This window comes from Nerophis lumbriciformis, linkage group LG18, assembly GCF_033978685.3.
Source record: "Nerophis lumbriciformis linkage group LG18, RoL_Nlum_v2.1, whole genome shotgun sequence".
In the NCBI taxonomy this organism is placed as follows: domain Eukaryota; kingdom Metazoa; phylum Chordata; class Actinopteri; order Syngnathiformes; family Syngnathidae; genus Nerophis; species Nerophis lumbriciformis.
The window spans coordinates 36,310,168-36,337,116 of record NC_084565.2 but is presented as its reverse complement, the minus strand read 5'-3'; the positions used below and the strand labels follow the sequence as shown (position 1 = coordinate 36,337,116).

The window sequence follows — 26,949 nt, the reverse complement described above, 5'->3', positions numbered from 1 at the left end:
GATGAATATGAGAGGATGGTGGCTTATATGTTGTCTGACACCCATAAGCACTTCTCAGACTATTGTTATGGTTGTGGTATTTGAGAAATGCATCTGATCAGTGTTGTCTAATCACTTGATACTGCACTGCAAATTGTTTGCCACGTGCCAAAATGTAACATTTTATTTCTAGAAACGTCCCTGATTTTAAGAGCTACTTCATTTATTTTTCATCACCGACTTTACATCATGATCTTAGATTTAATATGAATCATTATATTCCAGTACAACTCTTAAGGCCCAAGCCGTTGGTTTACATGCTTTTTTTTATTTCTCTTTGCTATTTGGGCTTATTGGACCCTACTTAGAATAAAAACTAAGAATCATCTTTTGATATGATGTACTTAGTCCATAAGTACACAAACGTGTACTTCATGTTTAGTGACAAGCTAATTCTTATTTTTACACTTTTTTTTTTCCAAATTCCATTGTATGTTATACTCTTCTGACACCACCAGATGGCAGTATAAGTGTCCACATAAGGGCCATAAGACCCCAATTCAGTAGTATACACAGTTTTGGAAATAAAAGCTAAAAGGTGCTGTCCACGCATGTGGCCACTAAGCCTTTTAAAAATGATAAAATTTAAAAAATAGCTATTTTGATTTTCCCCTCATAGAAAATCTTGTTTAAAGATTCTGCAACATCCCGAGGATGCCTAATTTAAGGGGAAATTGGGTAACACATGGCACACTGACAAAGCTTAAACCTATTGTTACTATAACAATCTACAAGGTTAATACCGTTGGCTTCTCTTTCTTCCCCTCCATTTATCTGCTTACTTTTGTATTTCAAGTTATCATTACATCATACTTGCCAACCCTCTCGGATTTTCCGGGAGACTCCCGAAATTCAGCGCCTCTCCCGAAAACCTCCCGGGACAAATTTTCTCCCGAAAATCTCCCGAAATTCAGGCGGACTCAGGTCCTCCACAATATAAAAAAGCGTACCTGCCCAATCACGTTATAACTATAGAATGATGATGGGCGAGTTCTTGGTTTCTTATGTGGGTTTATTGTTAGGCAGTTTCATTAACGTCCTCCCAGCGTGGCAACAACACACAACAACAGCAGTCACTTTTTTGTATACCGTAAAGCAGTTCGTCTGCCGTAAACAGCAATGTTGTGACACTCTTAAACAGGACAATACTGCCATCTAGTGCATTTGATGAAAGCACTTTTGTGCGTGCCACACAGCAATGCATCATCAGAGAGGGTGTTCAGCATGGTTCGAAAAATAATGACAGAGAATAGAACAAGGATGGACAATTCAACCCTTAACTCAACAATGAGTAGATGAGTGTTATGTGTGTGTATATGTGTAAATAAATGAACACTGAAATTCAAGTATTTATTTTATATATATATATATGTAGCTAGAATTCACTGAACGTCAAGTATTTCTTATATATATATATATACATGAAATACTTGACTTGGTGAATTCTAGCTGTAAATATACTCCTCCCCTTTTAGCCACGCCCCCGTCCCACCCCGACCACATTTAATAAAGTCCAATAAGGCAACAAGAGAAGTATCCCACACTTCTCTTTTGTAAAGTAAATGTGTACAGCCAATATGGGCATCTACATCAACTATATGATTTGCCTGAGAAGCTGGACAGGACAAAAAAAAAAAAAAAAAGGAATTGCAAGTTGAATAATGTGCGTTTTTCAGAATTAAATACATATTTCTATCTTAAAAGTTCTGCTCGTTTCTACATCTTAAAATTATAATTTAGGATGTCTTATCAAGTAAAATAAACTAGCTGCATGGACAGATAATTTCACTAGTTTTTAGATTTTTTTTCCCCTAAAATCTTCCATCCATCCATCCATTTTCTACCGCTTGTCCCTTTTGGAGTCGCGGTCTTGTCTTTTTATATTAAATGTTGTCAGCTCTTCTTTGCAGTGTACATTCAAAACTATGAAAAATCCAGTTGAAATTTTTTAACAGGCTTTCTATCTGTGTTGTGGTTCAAGAACGACTTGCTGCCTTTCAGGTCGTTATTTTAAAGGCAAATGTTCATTACAACAAATGCTAGCATGCTAACAGCTAATATGAGATACAAAAGCACCAAACATCCAAGGAAGTTCAATATTGTCCCTACATTATGTGATTTACTGTATATATTTGCACAGTGATTCTCAAACTGTACTAGTAGTACACAGGATCCATCTAGTGGTACAACAAATAATCACTTGATTAAAGTACAGTGTTTTATTTTCCTATATTCAAACACAGTGTTACTGTTCAAACCGTGTGTAATGTTACAGTGGCCCAAAATATTAAATATAATTGTTAAATAAAAGCTGCCCTTTTTTTCATGAATACTTAGGCCTACTGCACTACTGCATTTTAATGTTGGTCATTATGGTGGTACTTGGAAAGCCATGTTTTGTATGAGGTGGTACTTGGTGAAAAAGGTTTCAGGACCACTGTTTTAGCATTTTATTAACCTAATAGCTCAAATTCAGTAGTTGTTGTAGAAATTAACTTAAATGACTTAGGTCTAAGTACAGAATTTGGTTTGCTCAGATAGCTTAACAGGTTTCAGAATGGTAATTTTAAATTGCCCCCTTCAACCAATTTTCTATACCAGGTCCTTGGTGAAAATGTGGACACCTCAGACATAAACAAAGTAAGTTGTGGTCTTTTTTGACATCAGTGTGGTTCCTTTGTAATTAACCTTTCCTTATTTACATTCTTCTCTCAGTATATGGTTCCTTTTAAACGTATGTGAGCTACTTAAAACATAATACAACTACTTAAAAGTCGGCACATAAATCAAGTTGGCCAAACGGTTGTATTTGTCGCCATCTATTGATGGAAAATGGCAACACCACCAACCCGGCAACCTGTTGTGAAATAGTGACATCCAGTGGCGACAGCGTTGAACTGCAGCAAGCGCTTTTACATTGTTGTGCAGTATGAGGATATTTGGCGACATCTAGTGGCCAAACAGAAGTACAGCAGACAAGACAAGCGTTTCTGTGCAAAGTTTATTATGAGATGGCGTTACAAAAGGCACTATTTCATGATAACCCTGCTTTATTGTTGGACCTAGTAATAAATGTGTGGCTTTATGGACTTCCATTGTGTTTTGGGTGGTTCTACTTCTGACACATTTTCCACGTGTGGTCTTCAGATCTTAGTGTAGCGCAGGTATTTCTTCCCGGACGGGACCTCTTTAGTGGTCACACCGTTAGGGAACAGTTTAGCCGCTTCAGCGTCCGAGACGTTTGGAAGGACCATGACTTTGTCACCGGGCTGGAAGACACAAGCAATGACACAATAACAATAATAAACTTGATAATGGATTAATCACTTTTTTTTTAAACAGGGCTGACTAGTGGTGACTATAAGGAAAGGCAAAGGGGAGTTACAGACAAATCCTTTAACACGTTCAATCGCAGTACAGACAGACAACTCCTGTAAAAAGACAGCAAATGGAGGGTTCCTGCTTCACACACATCTAAATACACTCACACAATTTTTTTTATTTTTTATTTTCCCCTACGCCCACTCATTCCTGGGTATGATTTTAGAAACTTTTTGGACTTTTGGCTTCTTTTTTACTTTTCTTCCCTGCCTTCCTGTGTCTTTTCTGGGTGTATTTTGGACATTTTGCGCATTCTGGCTGCCCACGGGACTTATGGAACTCCAACCCAGGGAGGTATTTGAAAAATTATTGGAATTTTTTTTATGCCCATCAAGATATATAGTATGTATATATATATACTTTTTTTTACACAGACAAATAATACGGACAGACATATTTTTACACAGACAAATCACAATACGGACAGATATATATATTATTTTTTACACACATGCCGATCAAAATACGACAGTTTATATATATATATATATAATCTGTCTGTCCGTATTATTTGTCTGTGTGTAAAAAAAAATATGTCTGTCCGTATTATTCCTCTGTGTAAAAGAATAAATAAATATATATGTATATATATATATATATTTATTTATTATTATATTTTCTTTTATAAAATAATAAATAAATATATTTTTTACAGACACATAATTTAAAAAAAATATATATATATATATTTTTTTTTTTTAAATAATAAAAAATAAATATATATATATACTGTATATGAATATTTATTTTTTATTTTAATTATTGGTCTGTGTAAAAAAGAAATAAATATATATGTATATATATATTTATTATTATTTTTAATAAATATATATATTTGTATTTATATCTTTACAAAGACAAATAATAAAAATAAAATAACAATATATATATATATATACATATATATATGTATATATATATATATATGTTTATATATATATATTTTAAAAATAATAAAAAATAAATGTATATATATATATATTAGGGGTGTAGGAAAAAATCGATTTGAATTCCAATCGCGATTCTCACGTGCGATTCTCATTTTTTTTAAATTTTAATAAAAAAATTTTTTTCCCCAATTAAATTTTTTTTTTTTAATAAACCAATCCAACAAAACAATACACAGCAATACCATAACAATGCAATCTAATTCCAAAACCAAACTTGACCTACCAACACTCAGAACTGCAATAAACAGAGCAATTGAGAGGAACACAAACACGACACAGAACAAACCAAAAGTAGTGAAACAAAAATGAATATTATCAACAACAGTATCAATATTAGTTACAATTTCAACATAGCAGTGATTAAAAATCCCTCATTGACATTATCATTAGACATTTATAAAAAATTAAAAAAAAAAGAACAATAGTGTCACAGTGGCTTACACTTGCATCGCATCTCATAAGCTTGACAACACACTGTGTCCAATATTTTCACAAAGATACAATGTCATATTTTTGGTTCATTTAATAGTTAAAACTAATTTACATTATTGCAATCAGTTGATAAAACATTGTCCTTTACAATTATAAAAGCTTTTTGCAAAAATCTACTACTCTGCTTGCATGTCAGCAGACTGGGGTAGATCCTGCGGAAATCCTATGTATTGAATGAATAGAGAATCCTTTTGAATCGGGAAAAAATCGTATTTGAATCTAGAATCGTGTAGAATTGAAAAAAATATCGATTTTGAATGGAATCGTGACCCCAAGAATCGATGTTGAATCGAATCGTGGGACACCCAAAGATTCGCAGCCCTAATATATATATATATATATATATATATATATATATATATATACATATATACATACGTATTCATATATACAGCATATATACATACGTATTCATATATACGTATATATACATACGTATACATATATATACTATACATACTGTAGACATATATATACTATACATACTGTATATATATATATATATACAGTACATATACACATTTTAACATTTATACAGTATATCTAAGGGCTGTCAAGTGATTCATTTTTTTAAGTCAGATTAATCACACTCTAGATCTGTGATTAATCATGATTAATCACAAATTATTTTTCTAGCATTTTTTTTATTTATTGTTTTTATATATATATTTCATTTATTTAACTATCTTTATTTTATATTATTTAAAAAAAATGTATTTGTTTTTATTTATCTATTTTTTTGTTTTTTAAGTGGCATCATTCAGAGCCTGCAGGTTTCGGAAAGGTCTTATCTCGTTCATTTTTTACTACGACTTTGAGGTAAAATCTCAGCACAGTCCTGTTACCTAAATATTTTAAATGTCATTTGTTTGGAGCAATTTATCGATAGTTGCAGTGTCGCCATTTTGGGATATTTTTTAAAATTGTGAGCCATGTATTATGTATCACAATGCAAGGAAAGGAACCTTTGTCCATGGGACGGAATATTGTCTTTACAAGATCCAGGATAGCTCAGTCGTTAACACAACTCGCTCTCAATTATTGGCTCTGGTTTTGAATCCCAGTTCGGTCGATCGGTATTCAGTTTTGCTTCACCTCCGTTGTAGTTTAACTGAGACAGCGTTCCCTAATTATATTTGTCATTGATGCCCGGAATCTCCTCTCAAGAAGACCCAGGATGGCTGAGTGGTTAAAACCGTTGCCTCCCCAACAAGTGCTACTGAGTTCGAATCCCAGTAGGACTGATAGGTAACTTACAAAACTCTATTTGGAAGAGTTAGTGTTTTATCGCATCTCTTTGATAGTTTACTGAGACAGGGTCCCAATTTAATATGGCAATAGGGCCCGAAATCTGGCATGTATAACCACAAGGATAGCTGAGTGGTTAACACTGCTAACTGTGAACCAAGGCGTACTGGGTACGAATCCTGTTGAGGTTACAATGCTCCAGTCAAAAGATTGAGTGTTTTGTTTCACCTCCATTGTAGTTTACTGAGACAGTTTCTCATTTAAATATGTCATTGGAGCCCGAAATCTGCTCTTCAACTGACCAAGGATAGTTGAGTGGTTAAACAGCTAGCTCCCAATCAAAGGGAACTAGGTTCAAATCCAAGTCATGGTCGAGCGGTGACTAGGAAAGCTCCAGCTGGGGAATTACTGTTTTATATCATAGTTTACTAGGACAGGTTTTGTCATTGGGGCTCCAAAACGGTGAATTGGCAGACAAAGGATAGCTGAGTGGCTAAGGCAGCTAGCTCTCACTCAAAGGGTATTGGTTTTAAATGCAGTGACTAGGAAAGCTCCAACTTTTGGCCTGTACTGTACTGACACACACAATAGTACACAGATATGATTACAGACACACAGATTGAGATACGCGTTTGGAAGTAACTTCGCCACAATGACACTTCCATACCATCTTTCTGGAATTTTTGATGGTGTGTCGGAGCCCCGGGAGGGACGTGACCGCATGAGAGTTGCACAGGGGTGCGAGGGCCAGGTCAACGCTGCTAGCAGCTTTAATTATCTTTCAGAGTTTTATTGAGTATTCTCCTGGTGTCCTACACAATTTTGTTCTTTACTTTATGTCTTTGTACGCTGCACCTTGTCTTGTAAAGCTAAAAATACATTTTAACCTGACATTACGCAACCGTTTCTGATTTATTTCTTGGCCGCACGCTTTGAATGGTTTTAGATAGTGCTGTCAAAAAACTAAGATTTTCAGATTAAACGCGATTCTAATTTGTAACAATTCTTAATCCATTTTTTTTTTAAATGCATCTGTCCTGTCCAGCCACTCAGACAAATGATATTGATGATGTAGATCACAGGTGTCAAGGCCCGGGGCCCAGATCTGGCCCGCGACATCATTTTATCTGCCCCGCAAACACCTGGAAATGATAGGTGTCAATAAAGTACTTAATAGTAAGTAAGTACCATTGATTGTCACACACACTAGGTGTGGCGAAATTATTCTCTGCATTTGACCCATCACCCTTAATCACCCCCTGGGAGGTGAGGGGAGCAGTGGGCAGCAGCGGTGGCCATGCCTGGGAATCATTTTTGGTGATTTAACCCCCAATTCCAACCCTTGATGCTGAGTGCCAAGCAGGGAGGTAATGGGTCCCATTTTTATAGTCTTTGGTATGACTCGGCCGGGGTTTGAACTCACAACCTACTGATCTCAGGGCGGATACTAAATACAATTTTTTCATTTTGGGAGAAAAAATATATGTACTGCTTGAAATTTCATACCTTTTAAACTTTAATAGTATCCAATATTGCAACAAATATTACAGTATATTATCATACTTTCCAAACATGTTTTTGTCTAAATAAAAATTCTGCTTGACTTATGATTTTACAGCAAACTACCCATCAAATTATTAAAAATGACAATACATTTTCTGGTGTTCTTTACAGCATATTACTGTAAATTGAAAAAATAAAAATTGCATTAAAAGTTGGTTGACTGAGCTGCCATATTTTTACTGTAAATCTTGTTTTTAACGGTGTATTAATGTAAATGGAAAAACGATGCATTTGTTTTTACGGTAAAAAAACAAAAACTGGCAGCTAAATTGCCAGAATAGTGAATTGTGAATAATATTTATATAGCGCCTTTCCCTAGTGACTCAAAGCGCTTTACATAGTGAAACCCATGATCTCAGTTACACGTTTAAACCAGTGTCGGTGGCACTGGGAGCAAGTGGGTGAAGCGCCTTGCTCAAGGACACAACAACAGCTGTGACTCGGATGGCAGAAGTGGGGATCGAACCTAGAACCCTCAGGTTGGTGGCACGGCCGCTCTACCAACCGAGCTACGACCGTACTGTTTTTCCATTAACAATATAATGTTGTAAAAACCAGGTGGCGACTTGTCCAGGGTGTACCACGCCTTCTGCCCGAATGCAGCTGACATAGGCTTCAGAAAATGGATGGGTGGATGGATGAATGCCAGTTCTATGATTATCTACATTCCTCCATAAAATACATACGCAGATCTGCTCAATTTCTATATTACCATATTTTTCGGACTATAAGTCGCAGTTTTTTTCATAGTTTGGCCGGGCTCCAATGCGACTTATATATGTTTTTTTCCTTCTTTATCATGCATTTTCGGCAGGTGCGACTTATACTCCGGTGCAACTTTTACTCCGAAAAATACGGTACTTAAAATAATCGGGCACCTGGTCAGGATGCCACCCGAACGCCAAACACAAAAATGCGAGCAACTAAGCTGCCAACTTTTTCCGTAAAACACCCCCAAAAAACAGTGATACTGTTTTTTCTTTTACCGTAAAATGTACAAAAAAATAAAAATAAATTTACTATATTTTAAAGTAAAATGTTGTAAACGTAAAGTTTTTAATTGTAAAATTGAAAGTCTACTTAAAACAATTTATATAACTATTAATGAAATCCAGAGGCAAGTTCATACATTTTTCACTGTTACAAGCAGCCCTCTGATAGCAGCCATAACTGCCTAACGCTTTTGACCTCCCTCCCTTCCTCCTCAACGACACCTGGAGTCAAACTTTTGCTTGCATGCAGAACAGCCCCTGGTCTATGAACATTACATCATCCAGCCCAAGACAATGGGCACACACACACACACACACACCACACCCCACGCTTTCACCACCGCTTGTTTCCCCTCGGGGTGATGGACGGCTGGCAGAGCTTCATAGCAGCAGTCGACCTCCAGGGCCCCAACTCCCCGCCCCTCTGTTGCGAGATGTCGTGATTAAATGTAACGTCTTTATGTGTGCATGGCATGGAGGTTTTTTCCCACTCCAGACTAGGCCCCCTTAGGAGCCCAGTCTAGATTGTATTTTTTTACTCATCTTCTTCCCCAGCGTTTTACCTTTTTCTTATCTTTTACGGGGCGCCTTTGGCGACCCATCAGCGTTCCTGTTCTACAACCCTGTACACTGTTTGTTTGTCTAATCTTGAACGGGTTTGTGCTGAAAACATAGTTTCGTTGTACTTGTGCAATGACAATAAAGTCCTATCAAATGAAAACCAGTTTGACATGTGTGATGTAGATGATCATATTTCCTGTACAGATTCACTTAAAAAAAAAAAGAAAAAAAAAGAAATGTTGGATATTTCTCTTGTTGCCTTACTTGTATTAGATTTGATTAAATGTTTGGGTTGAATGTTATCAAACAAAACCTTTTTTTTTTTAAGAAATATAGAAATTGAGCAGATCTGTGTATGTATGTTATGGAGGAATGTAGTTAATCATAGAACTGGCATTCAATGTAATTAAAAAAGTATTGATTATTAGAGATGTCCGATAATGGCTTTTTTGCCGAAATCCGATATTGTCCAACTCTTAATTACCGATTCCGATATCAGAATCAGAATCAGAATCAGCTTTATTGTCGTTACGCAAGGTAACGAGATTGAGGCCATTCCATACAGTGCGATGTGTGCATGCTAGAAAAACAATGTGCAAATATATAAAAATATAAAAAATGTAGAAGTGCAATGAATATGGTGTGAAATGAATATATACAATATATACAGTCGTGGAATTAACACATTATTATGCCTAATTTTGTTGTGATGCCACGCTGGATGCATTAAACAATGTAACAAGGTTTTCCAAAATAAATCAACTCAAGTTATGGAAAAAAATGCCAACATGGCACTGCCATATTTATTATTGAAGTGCATTATTTTTTTTAACATGCCTCAAAACAGCAGTTTAGAATTTGGGACATGAGAGCCTGAGGAGGTTGAGGTGTGGGGGTTGGGGGGGGGGGGGGGGGGGGGTGTATATTGTAGCGTCCCGGAAGAGTTAGTGCTGCAAGGGGTTCTGGGTATTTGTTCTGTTGTGTTACGGTGCGGATGTTCTCCCGAAATGTGTTTGTCATTCTTGTTTGGTGTGGGTTCACAGTGTGGCGCATATCTGTAACAGTGTTAAAGTTGTTTGTACGGCCACCCTCAGTGTTACCTGTATGGCTGTTGACCAAGTATGCGTTGCATTCACTTGTGTGTGTGAAAAGCCGTAGATATTATGTGACTGGGCCGGCACGCAAAGGCAGTGCCTTTAAGGTGTCTTGGCGCTCTGTACTTCTCCCTACGTCCGTGTACACAGCGGCGTTTTAAAAAGTCATACATTTTACTTTGTGAAACAGATACCGATAATTTCCGATATCACATTTTAAAGCATTTATCGGCTGATAATATCAGCAGTCCGATATTATCGGACATCTCTATTGATTATGAATCGACAATCGATTCTGAATCCAATTGTGAACCCCAAGAATCGAATCGAGCGGTGCCCAAATATTCACAGGCCTAGTTCTAGAAGGAAATGAATACCAGGTGCGTGTTTACCTTCCAGTTGGCAGGGGTGGCCACCTTCTTCTGCGCCGTCAGCTGCAGGGAGTCGATAACTCGCAGCAGCTCGTCAAAGTTCCTCCCCGTGGTGGCGGGATAGAGGATGGACAGCTTTAGTCGCTTATCAGGCCCCACCACAAACACCTGACCCAGCCGGGAACATCAGCCCATGTTTGACTACGCATTTGATGTATTTTATTTCTCTGTGTGGGATTCGTTCTCACGCAGCGAGCGGTGAGCGGGATGCCGTCCTTGTCGATCTCGTCGGGGTCCAACATGCCCAGCTGGGTGGCCAGCTCCCTGGTGCCGTCGGCAATGATGGGGAAGGGGAGAGGACTGGCGGCCTGGCTGTTGAACGCCATCACGTCCTGTGAACACATGGATATACTGAATATAGATATACAGTATGGACAAATACATTTTCCGGACCATAGGGCGCACCGGATTATAAGGCGCACTGCCGATGAGCGGGTCTATTCAGGTCTTTTTTCAGACAAAAGGCGCACCGGATTATAAAGCGCATTAAAGGGTCATATTATGATTTTTTTCTAAATATAAAACACTTCCTTGTGGTCTACATAACATGTTATGGTGGTTCTTTGGTCAAAATGTTGCATAGATTGTTTTACAGATCATCTTCATGTAGCTTTCTGACTGTCGCTTCAGGATGCGCCGTTACGTGGCTCACCGTCGACAGCGTCTTCTCCCCGTCATTTTTGGTGTAGCGTGCAAGGACGGGTGTGGAAGAAGTGTCAAAAGATGGAGCTAACTGTTTTAATGACATTCAGACTTTACTTCAATCAATAACGGAGCAGCATCTCCTCATCCGTGGCTCACTAGTGCAACAACAAGGCCGGAAATGTGTCCCGTGAAAAACCGTCCTACTACTGAAAGACGAGTGTCTTGTATGTTCACTATTTGATTCAACCTCTAAAGGCTTAGTGGCCACATGCGTGGACAGCACCTTTTAGCTCTTATTTCCAAAATTGTGTACACTACTGAATTGGGGTTTTATGACCGCTTATGTGGACACTTATACTGCCCTCTGGTGGTGTCAGAAGAGTATGACATACAATGGAATTTGGGGGGAAAAAAAGTGTAAAAATAAAAATGTGCATGTCATGAAACATGAAGTACACGTTTGTGCACCTATGGACTAAGTACATCATATTAAAAGATGGTTTTTAGTTGTTATTCTAATTAGGGTCCAATAAGCCCAAATAGCAAAGAGAAATTAAAAAAAAAGCATGTAAACAAACAGCTTGGGCTCTAAGAGGTTAAGGACAAAATTGTAATAATAAACTTATGTTTAATGTACCGTAAGATTTTTTGTTGATATAAAGCCAATAATGACATTTTTTGTGGTCCCCTTTATTTAGAAAAGTATCAAAATACATTATGGTGCCGGTACCAAAATATTGGTATCGGAACAACACTATTTAGCCCCTGATATATTCCTAAAAGATCCTCAAATAAATAATTACAAAAGAATAGTTTAATGGTAAATGGGTTATACGTGTGTAGCGCTTTTCTACCTTCAGGGTACTCAAAGCGCTTTGACACTATTTCCACATTCACACACTGATGGCGGGAGCTGCCATGCAAGGCCCTAACCACGACCCATCAGGAGAAAGGGTGAAGTGTCTTGCTCAAGGACACACCGGACGTGACTAGGTTGGCAGAAGCTGGGGATCGAACCAGGAACCCTCAGGTTGCTGGCACGGCCACTCTCCCAGCCATGCCGTCAATTTAAATTAGAAATACAATCAAGTAACAGTACAGAATGTATGTATCTTTTATTACACGGATTCCTTCTTTGTCATTTTAATAAAAACACACGTTTGCGTGTTGAACTTCTCCACAATTTAACCAGGATTGTTACGTAAGCAGCAGTAAAAACGTTAACGTGGGTCAATGAACAACGGAGCTTTGTAAGAATAAGTTACTTAATGCAGGGTCTTTGGGGTTTTTTGTCCTATTCATTGAACGGCAACACAGTCACCTTTTTTAAAGTAAGCACAAAAGTGCGTTTTATGTGCAGGTCGTAAAGATTAAAGACGATAAAAGTTTAATAGCTGTGCAGGCTATGGGACTTTGGTGTCTTTTTAAAGCTACCGTGGAGAAAGCTACCGTGGAGAAGACTAAGATTATTCTATCCAGCAAGAGACGTAACCCTCTGTGTGTGTGTGTGTGTGTGTGTGTGTGTGTGTGTGTGTGTGTGTGTGTGTGTGTGTGTGTGTGTGCTTGTATTTCTACCCATCATGAAACATCAACAAGGAAAAGTAGCTTCCATATGAGGAGGTGTGAACAAGTGATGACATAAATCATGGTCCCAATACAGAAAACCATTGCATCTAATAGAGCATTGTTTTTCAACCACTGTGCCGCGGCACACTAGTGTGCCGTGAGATTCAGTCTGGTGTGCCGTGGGAGATTATCTAAGTACACATATTTGGGTTAAAAACATTTTTTGCAAACCAGTAATCATAGTCTGCAAATGATGTGTTGTTGTTGAGTGTCGGTGCTGTCCAAAGCTCGGCAGAGTAATCGTGTAATACACTTCCATATCAGTAGGTGGCAGCCGGTAGCTAATTGCTTTGTAAATGCAGGTAAAAAGGTGTCTTATGCTTAAACCAAAAATAAACAAAAGGTGAGTGCCCCTAAGAAAAGGCATTGAAGCTTAGGGAAGGCTATGCAGAACGAAACTAAAACTGAACTGGCTACAAAGTCAACCAAAACAGAATGCTGGACGACAGCAAAGACTTACTGTGGAGCAAAGACGGCGTCCACAAAGAACATCCGAACATGACATGACAATCAACAATGTCCCCACAAAGAAGGATAAAAAACAACTGAAATATTCTTGATTGCTAAAACAAAGTAGATGCGGGAAATATCGCTCAAAGGAAGACATGAAACTGCTACAGGAAAATACCAACAAAAATAGGAGCGCAAGACGAACTAAAACACTACACACAGGAAAACAGTTAAAAACTCCAAATAAGTCAGTGGGTGATGTGACAGGTGGTGACAGTACACCTACTTTGAGACAAGAGCTATATTGATGCATGCTTGGTTATGGTTTAAAGTCATATCCAACAATTGCGACAATGACTTTTAACTATTAACTGACTTTATGTTTTTTGCTGGTGGTGTGCCTCCGGATAAAATGTGCCTTGGCTCAAAAAAGGTTGAAAAACACTGTAATAGAGAGCCAAATACTAGAGTCTGTGAACATTGCTCCAAAGTCAGGATTTGTTGTTGATTGAATGTGCATACAAAAGTAAACATTGAGATGTGCAAAGGCAGCAATATATGATACAACAAGACGGCAGCTAAAGAAGGACTTCCCTATACATCCCCGAAAAAACCCGCCAGGTGAACAGCTGATTTTCACAGTTAGCTTCTACAGCTGGGTTGCCCAAAGTGCGGCACAGGGGCCATCTGTGGTCCGTGACTCCTTTGTCATCAGCCTTAAGCACATTACACAAAATAAAAAATTGATATCTCATTTGCACCTCTGGTTGTGAAATCTATCAAAAATAAAGGTAGTCCCAAAAAGGAGGGATTTTTCAAATTGACTATGTGTCGGTTTTAAAAGTGCTCCTCCTCTGGTCAACATATGAAATAACAAGTGTGTGTAAAAACTTGAAGTGCTCCCCCTCTGGCCAACATATGTGAAGTGAAGTGAATTATATTTATAAAGCGCTTTACATAGTGAAACCCAATATCTAAGTTACATTTGAACCAGTGTGGGTGGCACTGGGAGCAGGTGGGTAAAGTGTCTTGCCCAAGGACACAATGGCAGTGACTAGGATGCAGGAAGCGGGGATCGAACCTGGAACCCTCAAGTTGCTGGCACGGCCACTCTACCAACCGAGCTATACCGCCCCAATATATGTAATAACAAGTGTGTGTAAGAAATTGAAATGCGCCCTCTTTGGCCAAAATGTATTTAAAAAAAATATGTTTATAGAGACATACTGTAATAACTTGAAGTAAATATTGAAGATTAAAAAGCAATTACAAACATAAAATTAAAAACAATAAAATTACGAAAAGCTTATCTTTTTTATATTTGCATAGTATGTATATATTATTCATGTTGTAAATACACATCTTTATGTATCTAGAAAGGCTGGTCTTAAAGAGAGGCATTTTTCGGTGGTCTCAAGAAGGTAACAAATAAAAGAATGTGTGTGTTTGTGTGTGTGTGTGTGTGTGTGTGTTCCACCTTTCCCCAGTTGCGGTGGTCCTCCACGCTGTCGACGGACAAGGCGATCATCTTCACGCCGCGCTTGGTGAACTTGTCGCTGATGTTGGCGGCGCAGGCCAGCTCGGTGGTGCAGACGGGCGTGAAGTCCTTCGGGTGGGAGAACAGCATGCCCCACCTGCCCGTTGAGAGTTGAGAGAGGTGCAGGTGAGAGGTTAGTCTGACGTCATCATCAGCAAGACCTTCTCTGAACACTGTCGTGACGTAAAATCCCCACTTGAGCCGACCTGATAACTACAATAATTACATACAAAACCTAAAAGCAGTGAAGTTGTCACGTTGTGTAAATGGTAAATAAAAACAGAATACAATGATTTGCAAATCCTTTTCAACTTATATTCAATTGAATAGACTGCAAAGACAAGATACTTAACGTTCCAACTGGTAAACTTTATTTGTTTTGCAAATATTAGCTCTTTTGGAATTTGATGCCTGCAACATATTGCAAAAAAGCTGGCACAAGTGGCAAAAAGACCGAGAACGTTGAAAAATGCTCATCAAACATTTATTTGGAACATCCCACAGGGGAACAGGCTAATTGGGAACAGGTGGGTGCCATGATTGGGTGTAAAAGCAGCTTCCATGAAATGCTCAGTCATTCACAAACAAGGATGGGGCGAGGGTCACCACTTTGTCAACAAATGCCTGAGCAAATTGTCCAACAGTTTAAGAACAACATTTCTTCACGAGCTATTGCAAGGAATTCAGGGATTTCACCATTTAAGGTCCAAAATATCATCAAAAGGTTCAGAGAATCTGGAGAAATCACTGCACGGAAGCGGCAAGGCCAAAAACCAACATTGAATGCCCGTGACCTTCGATCCCTCAGGCGGTACTGCATCAAAAAGCGACATCAGTGTGTAAAGGATATCACCACATGGGCTCAGGAACACTTCAGAAAACCACTGTCAGTAACTACAGTACGTCGCTACATCTGTAAGTGCAAGTTAAAACTCTACTATGCAAAGCGAAAGCCATTTATCAACAACACCCAGAAACGCCGCCGGCTTCGTTGGGCCCGAGCTCCTCTAAGATGGACCGATGCAAAGTTTACTGAGTGTTGTTAAAAGGAAAGGCCATGTAACACAGTGGTAAAAATTAAAAGCCTTATATAAGTGTTATAACGAAGGCAACACATGATGTAAGTGTCTGTATTAGCCTACTATCAAAGGCTGACGCAAATCTTCATTGACAGAAATGTTGTATTTTAATTTTTATTGTACACATTTTTGCAACATTGGAAATCATTACTAAAATGGAGGCTTCCCACAGGATGAGATAACTTCTGGAAATTACTGGCTCAGAATGGCCAAAGGTATAGATGTGTGTGTCCAACTTAAAGGAGGATGTCTTCTTCTAATAGATTTATTACAATCTTTGCAAGCTGGGTAACGTTTGCTGTGGTCTGGAACAACATGACACACAAACAACTATGAGAAATGCAGCTAATATTACATACAGATAATGTGTCATGAGACATGCAAATATAAATTAATACACCGAGGACATAAGTAAAGGAAATTAAATGAGCTCAAATAAACCTACAAACGAGGCATTATGATGCAATATGTACATGCAGCTAGCCTAAATAGCATGTTAGCATCGATTAGCTTGCAGTCGTGCATTGACCAAATATGCCTGATTAGCACTCCACACAAGTCAATAAAATCAACAAAGCTCACCTATGGCTAAAAACACGTCTTTCTGTGGCAGCGTCGGAGAAAGTTGCACATGTAAACAAACTACGATGAGTTCAAGGATCGCTGAAATTAGTAGGACAAAACGGTGCTCGCCAAATACTCTCATCAGAGAAGCATGCATAACATAAACAGTGGGATTTCTCACAATTAGGAAGGTTTGTGTCATGTTTGTTCTCCTACAGAAAATATATTAAAACAAGAAATACATTTTTTTAATTCATCTTTTTCCATTTTCACACATCTCTGAAAGAGGTCCAGGGAGCCACTAGGGCAGATGTGCCGCGGCACACTAGTGTCGTGAGATATTGTCTTCCACTTCACCTAATTGGTCCAAAAAAATATTATTTGCAAATCAATAATTATAATCTGCAAATAATGTGCCGTTGTCTAATGTCTGTGCTGTGTAGAGCTTGGCAGGGTAACCATGTAAAACTCCATATCAGTACGTGGCAGCAAATAGTTCATTGCTTTGTAGAAAGTCAGAACGCGTCGAGGATGGTTTGTCGTGATCCCAATATGCAGAGCACAGCGGGAGACGGCATGCAGGTAAAAAGGTATGTAACGCTTAAACCAAAAATGAACCAAACGGAAAGGAAAAGGCAATGAAGCGTAGGGATGGCTATGCCATACTTGCCAACCCTCCCGAATTTTCCGGGAGACTCCTGAAATTCAGCGCCTCTCCCGAAAACATCCCGGGGCAAATTTTCTCCCGAAAATCTCCCGAAATTCAGGCGGAGCTGGAGGGGGCGTGGCCTCCAGCTCCGCCTGAATTTCGGACCTGAGTCCGCTTTCCCACAATATAAAGAACGTCTACAGTAAAGCAGTCCGTCTGCCGTAAACAGCAATGTTGTGACACTCCTAAACAGGACAATACTGCCATCTAGTGCATTTGATGAAAGCACTTTTGTGCATGCCACACAGCAATGCATAATCAGAGAGGGTGTTCAGCATGGTTAGAAAGATAGTGACAGAGAATAGAACAAGGATGGACAATTCAACCCTTAACTCAACAATGAGTAGATGAGTGTTATGTGTGTGTATATGTGTAAATAAATGAACACTAAAATTCAAGTATTTCTTTTATTTATATATATATATATATATCCATCCATTTACTACCGCTTATTCCCTTCGGGGTCGCGGGGATATATATATCGCGGGGATATATATATATACACAGGTAAAAGCCAGTAAATTAGAATATTTTGAAAAACTTGATTTATTTCAGTAATTGCATTCAAAAGGTGTAACTTGTACATTATATTTATTCATTGCACACAGACTGATGCATTCAAATGTTTATTTCAATTAATTTTGATGATTTGAAGTGGCAACAAATGAAAATCCAAAATTCCGTGTGTCACAAAATTAGAATATTACTTAAGGCTAATACAAAAAAGGGATTTTTAGAAATGTTGGCCAACTGAAAAGTATGAAAATGAAAAATATGAGCATGTACAATACTCAATACTTGGTTGGAGCTCCTTTTGCCTCAATTACTGCGTTAATGCGGCGTGGCATGGAGTCGATGAGTTTCTGGCACTGCTCAGGTGTTATGAGAGCCCAGGTTGCTCTGATAGTGGCCTTCAACTCTTCTGCGTTTTTGGGTCTGGCATTCTGCATCTTCCTTTTCACAATACCCCACAGATTTTCTATGGGGCTAAGATCAGGGGAGTTGGCGGGCCAATTTAGAACAGAAATACCATGGTCCGTAAACCAGGCACGGGTAGATTTTGCGCTGTGTGCAGGCGCCAAGTCCTGTTGGAACTTGAAATCTCCATCTCCATAGAGCAGGTCAGCAGCAGGAAGCATGAAGTGCTCTAAAACTTGCTGGTAGACGGCTGCGTTGACCCTGGATCTCAGGAAACAGAGTGGACCGACACCAGCAGATGACATGGCACCCCAAACCATCACCCAACCATGCAAATTTTGCATTTCCTTTGGAAATCGAGGTCCCAGAGTCTGGAGGAAGACAGGAGAGGCACAGGATCCACGTTGCCTGAAGTCTAGTGTAAAGTTTCCACCATCAGTGATGGTTTGGGGTGCCATGTCATCTGCTGGTGTCGGTCCACTCTGTTTCCTGAGATCCAGGGTCAACGCAGCCGTCTACCAGCAAGTTTTAGAGCATTTCATGCTTCCTGCTGCTGACCTGCTCTATGGAGATGGAGATTTCAAGTTCCAACAGGACTTGGCGCCTGCACACAGCGCAAAATCTACCCGTGCCTGGTTTACGGACCATGGTATTTCTGTTCTAAATTGGCCCGCCAACTCCCCTGACCTTAGCCCCATAGAAAATCTGTGGGGTATTGTGAAAAGGAAGATGCAGAATGCCAGACCCAAAAACGCAGAAGAGTTGAAGGCCACTATCAGAGCAACCTGGGCTCTCATAACACCTGAGCAGTGCCAGAAACTCATCGACTCCATGCCACGCCGCATTAACGCAGTAATTGAGGCAAAAGGAGCTCCAACCAAGTATTGAGTATTGTACCTGCTCATATTTTTCATTTTCATACTTTTCAGTTGGCCAACATTTCTAAAAATCCCTTTTTTGTATTAGCCTTAAGTAATATTCTAATTTTGTGACACACGGAATTTTGGATTTTCATTTGTTGCCACTTCAAATCATCAAAATTAAATGAAATAAACATTTGAATGCATCAGTCTGTGTGCAATGAATAAATATAATGTACAAGTTACACCTTTTGAATGCAATTACTGAAATAAATCAAGTTTTTCAAAATATTCTAATTTACTGGCTTTTACCTGTATATATATATATATATATATATATATATATATATATATATATATATGTATATATATATATGTATATATATATATATATATATATATATATATATATATATATATATATGAAATACTTGACTTGGTGAATTCTAGCTGTAAATATACTCCTCCCCTCTTAACCACGCCTCCAACCACGCCCCCGCCCCCCGCACCCACCCCCACCTCCCGAAATTGGAGGTCTTTAGGTTGGCAAGTATGGGCTATGCAAAACTAAAGTAAAACTGAACTGGCTACAAAGTAAACAAAAAACAGAATGCTGGACGACAGCAAAGACTTACAGCGTGTGGAGCAGAGACGGCGTCCACAAAGTACATCCGTACATGACATGACAATCAACAATGTCCCCACAAAGAAGGAAACTGAAATAGTCTTGATTGCCAATAGCACTCAAAGGAAGGCGTGAAGCTGCTACAGGAAAACACCAACACAACAGGAAAGGCCACCAAAATAACAGCGCAAGACAGGAACTAAAACACTACACGCAGGAAAACAACAACAAACTCAAAATAAAGCACGACAACCTGGTGGAGTTTAATTTTTTAATGTTTTCTGCTGTGCCTCCGTATTTTTTTAATGAAAAAAAATGTGCCTTGGCTCAAAAAAGGTTGAAAAACACGGATTACTGACCCCCGAACTAGACGAAAACTAAATGTATTTCGATGACTAAAACTAAAAAAATCACCCCACCTTGGAAGCGCCACTAAATCCTCTGTCGGTACGGATCTTAGTTGGAATGACTAATCCTTTAAAGCATAATTGCTCCGTGGAGTCACAAGAGTTTGCATCCTCACAAACTTCTCAAAAGTCACCCAACACATGATTCATCATGCTTGTTATTCACATGATTAAGCAATGCAGTAGAAGAATCTTCCTGTTACTTAGCGCACGCCTGCACAGGTACAAATGAAAAAAAAAACGATTTAAATATTTTTCTTTGAAAATTCTATGGAAACTGAAGAAAATGGTTTATCAGGATATAATGACTTCATGTCTGCCATTTACCATCTTGGAATGGCAACTGCACACAAAGGTAATACTTGCAAATGAGACTCACAAGTGTAAGAAATCAAGAAATAACGAGACAACACAGTCATTATATCCATCCATCCATTTTTTACCGCTTGTCCCTTTTGGGGTCGCGGGGGGGGGGGGGGGGGTGCTGAAGCCTATCTCAGCTGCATTCGGCGGAAGACAGTGTACACCCTGGACAAGTCGCCACCTCATCGCAGGGCCCAGTTATTATATATTATATAATATTATTATTATTATTATTATATGTTATGTTGGTGACTTGATATTTCTATTAAGTACAACCGCATAATAAACGACCATTGGGCCGAAGAGAGTTGCGAGTGGCAGCGCCTTCGTGAATAAGTTTTATGTATCCATTTCATTCATCATTTATACGCATGTCTGCATGTCAAATGAGAATTATTCTCTATGAAATGTGTTTTTGTAAATATCGTCGGGTGTCTGAAATTGATGAATCTAGGAGTGTAACGGTACGTGTATTTGTATTGAACCGTTTCGGTACGGGGGTTTCGGTTCGGAGGTGTACCGAACGAGTTTCCACATGGACATATTAAGTAGCGTACAGCACAACACACGGCATGCTAGCAGCTAACGGGCTAGGATAGACTGACCATACGTCCTCTTTTCACCGGACATGTCCTCTTTTGCCAAGCTGTCAGGGCGAAGTTTCTTAAATGCCTCAAAAGTCCGGCATTTTGAGTTAGGGTTGCGTGTGTTTTCAATGTACGTTCAGGGTTAAGAAGGGGTTAAAAACAAAACAAATTGTGCGCGCAGCAGCATTGGTGAGGGAGGGGCAGAGACAGAGAGAGAGAGAGTTATGATAAACGCGCATGCGTCGCCAGGCTCTGCTTTTTATCCATAGATTTATCACATTTAATTTTTTATTATCTATAGCAGGGGTGTCAAAAGTGTGCCCCGGAGGCCATTTGCGGCCCACAGCTAATGTTTTAAAGGCCCACGGCACATTCTAAAAATACTATTAAAATAAACAAAAACATAACAAAAGTGAAATAAAAAAGCTTAAAGGTTAAATGTCATTTAGAAAAAGTTGCAATGTTGACTAATAAAACAAAGCTGTTTTTTTTTCTTTCAAACTGTCATTGCTCAAAACATAATATTGAATCAAAATCAATGTTATTATGAATTATTGACCTATCCAAGGTTCCCATTATTTCACATCAAATATTCCACTAAGAAAAATATTTTTGGTGGAAGATTTTGCAAATTTGGTAAATAAAAAAACAAAAAATGTATATTTTGTTGTTTTCTTACTGTACCGAAAATGAACCGAACCGTGACCTCTAAACCGAGGTACGTACCGAACCGAATTTTTTGTGTACCGTTACACCCCTAGATGAATCAGATGGACAGTGTTTATTTTGGAACAGACTACTAACCAGTGTTACTGTAACGCCGTTAGTTTCGGCGGTAACCAGTAATCTAACGCGTTATTTGTTATATTCAGTAACTCAGTTACCGTTACTACATGATGCGTTACTGCGTTATTTTACGTTATTTTTTATGTAGTATTGGCTAGAAACAGAACATCTGAGTGTGTTTTATTGGAGCGCTGCGGTGGAAAAGAAAATGTGTGCTCTGTGTGGGTGGAGGCGGGGGGGAGGCTCCCAGACCGTAGTTGAGGAGCGCAGGAGAGGCGTTCCTCCAGGGCCTATGTACTTCGGGGCTAACAACCTTCACTTTACCCGAAAGTGGGTCTTTACAGCTGAGGGTGAATGACGAGGCCGGCGGTTTGTTGCAACTTTGTGACTTTATTGGTGTCTTGCACGTAGCCATCCACCAAGCTAGATCGCCTGCACGCACTCACTGTCGCCGTTCCCTCACCTCTCTCGCCCACTCACTCACTGACCTCACTCACCTCACATGCTGTCATATCTTAAAGGGCCACACACACACACATACGCTACTCTCATAACAACTAACAAGACATGGTGAAGCCAGATGTCGAGTTTCTTAACATGGAGACATTCTCAATACTTTTCTTTTGTCGAGCACAAAGAAAATAACATTTGAGTTAAATGTAAGTTGTGTCTTGGATCAAAGATCCTGTCTACTTAAAGTTTAAAGTTAAAGTGCCATTATGTTGCAGCTATTTAAAATAGTTTTGTCAATTTGTTCTGGCCTGAAATAAATTGGCCCTTTGAAACATATCTTTGTCTTTGTGTACTGTATGTTCAGTGATGAGTTCAGTGATGCAAATGCATGTCAAGTTGATCAACAGATTGTATTATTCTCCAGTGCAATAACAGTACTGAAATGAAGGCTAAAAGGGCATCAACATACCTGCCAACTACTCCGGTTTTCCCGTAATTCGTACGGTTTTCATCAACCTATTCCGGGTTACGGTTGCAGTGATAAAAAATACGGTTTTTCATTAATTAAAAAAAAAAAAAGGGTGAAAACTACGCGAATTGCACCTTGTGCAGACAAGATTTTTCGATCGGACACGGAGGAATTAGCGATGTAAAAGACCACGTTGGGACAAAAAAACACAAGTCTAATGCCGTTGCTAACGATACAAGTGGAAAACTTTCAACGTTTTTCGTCGCCCAAACAGATTCTTTGGATGTGATGAATGCCGAAGTTTTATTTACGGAGGCAATAATTGAGCATGGATTTCCAATCGCACTGGCTGATCACATGGGACAGTTAAATGTTTGTAATGCAACCTTTAAAAATCATTACGCGGTGATCGCGGTCCCAAAAATAAACTTTTCTTGCATGATAATGTCCAGAAAAATTCGCTTTATATTACTATAGAGTCCTTTTAACGAATGAGTTTGATGGTTTATCACAAACCTTAAATGAAAGAAGTCCTTTGTTCTCCTGCACCATGCATGCGCTAATTGGCCTTGCTTCGTGTTTGGTGCGCAATCCTGTCGGCTGTATTTCACAGCACGACATACTGTTAAAAGTGTTTATACTATTTATGCTTTCAAGTCCAAGTTGAAGAAATCTTGTTAAATGTTGACAGCATAACTACCAAAATACAGAAGTATGTCCTTAATATTTTTGCAGTGCTATTTCTGTTGAAAAGTTCAAATGATTACATTAGAGATGTGATGTGCCACTTTTCAAGTGTCTGATGGCTTAAATTAATTGTCATTAATTTTTCATATTTTGAATTCTTTTGAAAGGCTTACAAAAAAACTACATTTGAATTGTAATTCCATGCTATTGACAGGACTATTAATTTTAATGAAGTTAGCTTACCATGTTTACAGTATGATAATTGTGATAGAAATGTGAATTTTAGGCACAGAATATTTTTTACAATGGGACGGCGTGGCGCAGTGGAGGAGTGGCCGTGCGCGACCCGAGGGTCCCTGGTTCAATCCCCACCTAGTACCAACCTCGTCATGTCCGTTGTGTCCTGAGCAAGACACTTCACCCTTGCTCCTGATGGGTGCTGGTTAGCGCCTTGCATGGCAGCTCCCTCCATCAGTGTGTGAATGTGTGTGTGAATGGGTAAATGTGGAAGTAGTGTCAAAGCGCTTTGAGTACCTTGAAGGTAGAAAAGCGCTATACAAGTACAACCCATTTATCATTTATTTATTTACAATTGAACAAGGCAGTAGATTATACAAGCTTGGACAGAAAGTTAATAATGACACCAATTTTTTTTTTAATGGAATTGTTTAGTACTGTTTTACCATTTGTTTACTGTAAAAAGTGTTTATACTGTTTATACTTTCAATTAACAAATTGAAGTCTTGTGAAAGGTTGACAGGATAACTGGCATTAACTGTCAAAATAATTTCAAACTATTGAAGTTAGTTTACAGAATAAACATGTCAATCAACCCATATGATTTTTGCTGTAATATTTTTGTTTTGAAAAGTCACTGTGACTGATAGAAAAGTGATGGTTTTAGCAACATTTTAACCTGTCTGAATGCTAATAATCATTTTGCGTCGGGGGGCAAAGCCCTGAACCCTCCACCAGGACTTTGTCCTGGACCTACCGGGGCCTGCGGCCCTTGGACCCTGGCTACTAGGTTTTTCTGATTTCAAAAGTTGGCAGGTATGCATTAATGGGAGCTTTGGAAAAAAAAGGAGAGAAAAAAGAACTAAATAGTTACTTTTCACAGTAACGCATTACTTTTTGATGTAATTAACTGAGTTAGTAACTGAGTTACTTTTGAAATAAAGTAACTAGTAACTGTAACTAGTTACTGGTTTTCAGTAACTAACCCAACACTGCTACTAACACACTAAAAACAAGGTACAGTTGGCTCACTTTTAGTTTAGTTGACATAAACTAGATTAGGGGTCAGCAACCCAAAATGTTGAAAGAGCCATCTTGGACCAAAAATACAAATAATTCTGATTTTCTGTTTAGAATTGTCCAGAAAGCCTATCATGACTCAACAGTTTCTATCCCGATAGACAAGTCATGCTTGCATAAGGCTGCAACGTCGTGTAAAGCAGTGGGATTAAGGTCAAAGTGTGTCAGAAACCAGTAAAAAAATAAATATATATTTGAAACAATTAAAGAGTTTTTGTACGCAAAAATCCACTTTCGTCGTTAAACAGTTGAGAGCTTGCGCCATCATTACTCATACAGAAAGTGAATTTGCACTTACGAGCTGCCCAGGAAGTCGTGGAATTTAATCCTGCCGATGGTGGTGTCGGCCTCAAAGTTGGGGAATTCATCGCCGAGCAGAATTCCAGGCATGAGCGGTGGTTGTGTGTGGGTCCGTGCGGGAGAAAGACAACCGATGTGCGGCTTCAGGAGAACCAACCTGCCCCGGTGTATGCTAGTAGCAACGCCGCGTGCGCATACCCGGAAGTGGGCGTGACCCGGGAAACTTGAGTGGACCAATGAGAGGGCAGCTTTATTTTCATAACAAAACAGTCAAGTCAGGTCAGTTTAGGAGCTTGTTGATACAGTAATGATTAATACATCATTTATACTCACATATATGTTGTTATTTTATGAACTAATAAAATAGTGTTGCTTGTCACGAATATTAAATAAGGTAAATAAAATAAAAAATTTTATGGAAGCAAATTTGTGTCTTTTTTACAAAAGTTTTTTTGGACATAAAATTTATGAAACCTAATTCTTTGTGAACTGATTTAAAAAAATGTTTACATAAAATTATTTTGCCCCAAGTGGAGGAGTTCAAGTACCTCGGAGTCTTGTTCACGAGTGAGGGAAGAGTGGATCGTGAGATCGACAGGCGGATCGGTGCGGTGTCTTCAGTAATGCGGACGCTGTATCGATCCGTCGTGGTGAAGAAGGAGCTGAACCGGAAGGCAAAGCTCTCAATTTACAGGTCAATCTACGTTCCCATACTCACTTATGGTCATGAGCTTTGGGTTATGACCGAAAGAACAAGATCACGGGTACAAGCGGCCGAAATGAGTTTCCTCCGCCGGGTGGCGGGTCTGTCCCTTAGAGATAGGGTGAGAAGCTTTGTCATCCGGGAGGAACTCAAAGTAAAGTCGCTGCTCCTCCACATGGAGAGGAGCCAGATGAGGTGGTTCGGGCATCTGGTCAGGATGCCACCCGAACGCCTCCCTAGGGAGGTGTTTAGGGCACGTCCGACCGGCAGGAGGCCACGGGGAAGACCCAGGACACGTTGGGGAGACTATGTCTCCCGGCTGGCATGGGAACGCCTCGGGATCCCCCGGGAGGAGCTGGACGAAGTGGCTGGGGAGAGGAAAGTCTGGGCTTCTCTGCTTAGGCTGCTGCCCCCACGACCCGACCTCAGATAAGCGGAAGAAGATGGATGGATGGATGGATGATCAATCTTTAAGCTGTGTGTATTTGATTTCAGTTTGCTTTTGACATCTTATTTAGAATTGTAGTTGAAACTTTTACAACCTTGTGTTGCGCTCATGGTGGCATAACCAAACTAGATTTCATTTATTTTGAAAATGTATTCCCTTTTTTACATTTAGTATATTTAAATATTCATTTATAAACATTGAATAAATATCAATAAAATGCAATTGCCTTCATCTTATAGGGTAATGTTTAGTTACACCAAGTCATGAGCGTAACACTAAGCTTCATCACTTTGACTTGTAATATCTGTAATTCTGGTGGTGTTTTATGCTTTTTTCTTTTTGGAACATGTACTATACATGTAATACAATAAAGACCCATATAAAATTATGTTTCTAGCAATACTTTAATTTTGCCTTTGAAAGTAACACTCCAATGTCCATTAGTGGAGCTGTACACAAAAAGGTTAAACAATAAAGTACAAATTAACACAAATTAACCTCCAGACATTTTTTATTTTAAAATAGCCTGTTTTTTTTTCTTTGTTTTTCCCAAATTTAATTCATTAAACAAATACACCGGTTAAACGCAATTATTGAATGGTTTTAAACATGTTTTAGTGCATTTATTGTCATTTTAGTCGTTACTTCGTTGGTTAAAACTCCCT

At 38.9% G+C, this 26,949-nt stretch overlaps 1 protein-coding gene across 1 annotated transcript; it reads right to left on the bottom strand.

Moving 5' to 3' along the window:
• Window positions 1-3,022: 3,022 nt before the first annotated feature.
• On the bottom strand, window positions 3,023-25,321 carry prdx6 (peroxiredoxin 6). Its single transcript, XM_061978612.2, has 5 exons — window positions 25,132-25,321; window positions 14,950-15,106; window positions 10,940-11,083; window positions 10,713-10,859; window positions 3,023-3,308 (listed from the first exon to the last, which is right to left on the bottom strand). Exons 1-5 carry the CDS (start codon window positions 25,221-25,223, stop codon window positions 3,183-3,185), a joined length of 666 nt encoding a protein of 221 aa, XP_061834596.1. The 5' UTR covers window positions 25,224-25,321; the 3' UTR covers window positions 3,023-3,182.
• Between the last annotated feature and the right edge of the window lie 1,628 nt (window positions 25,322-26,949).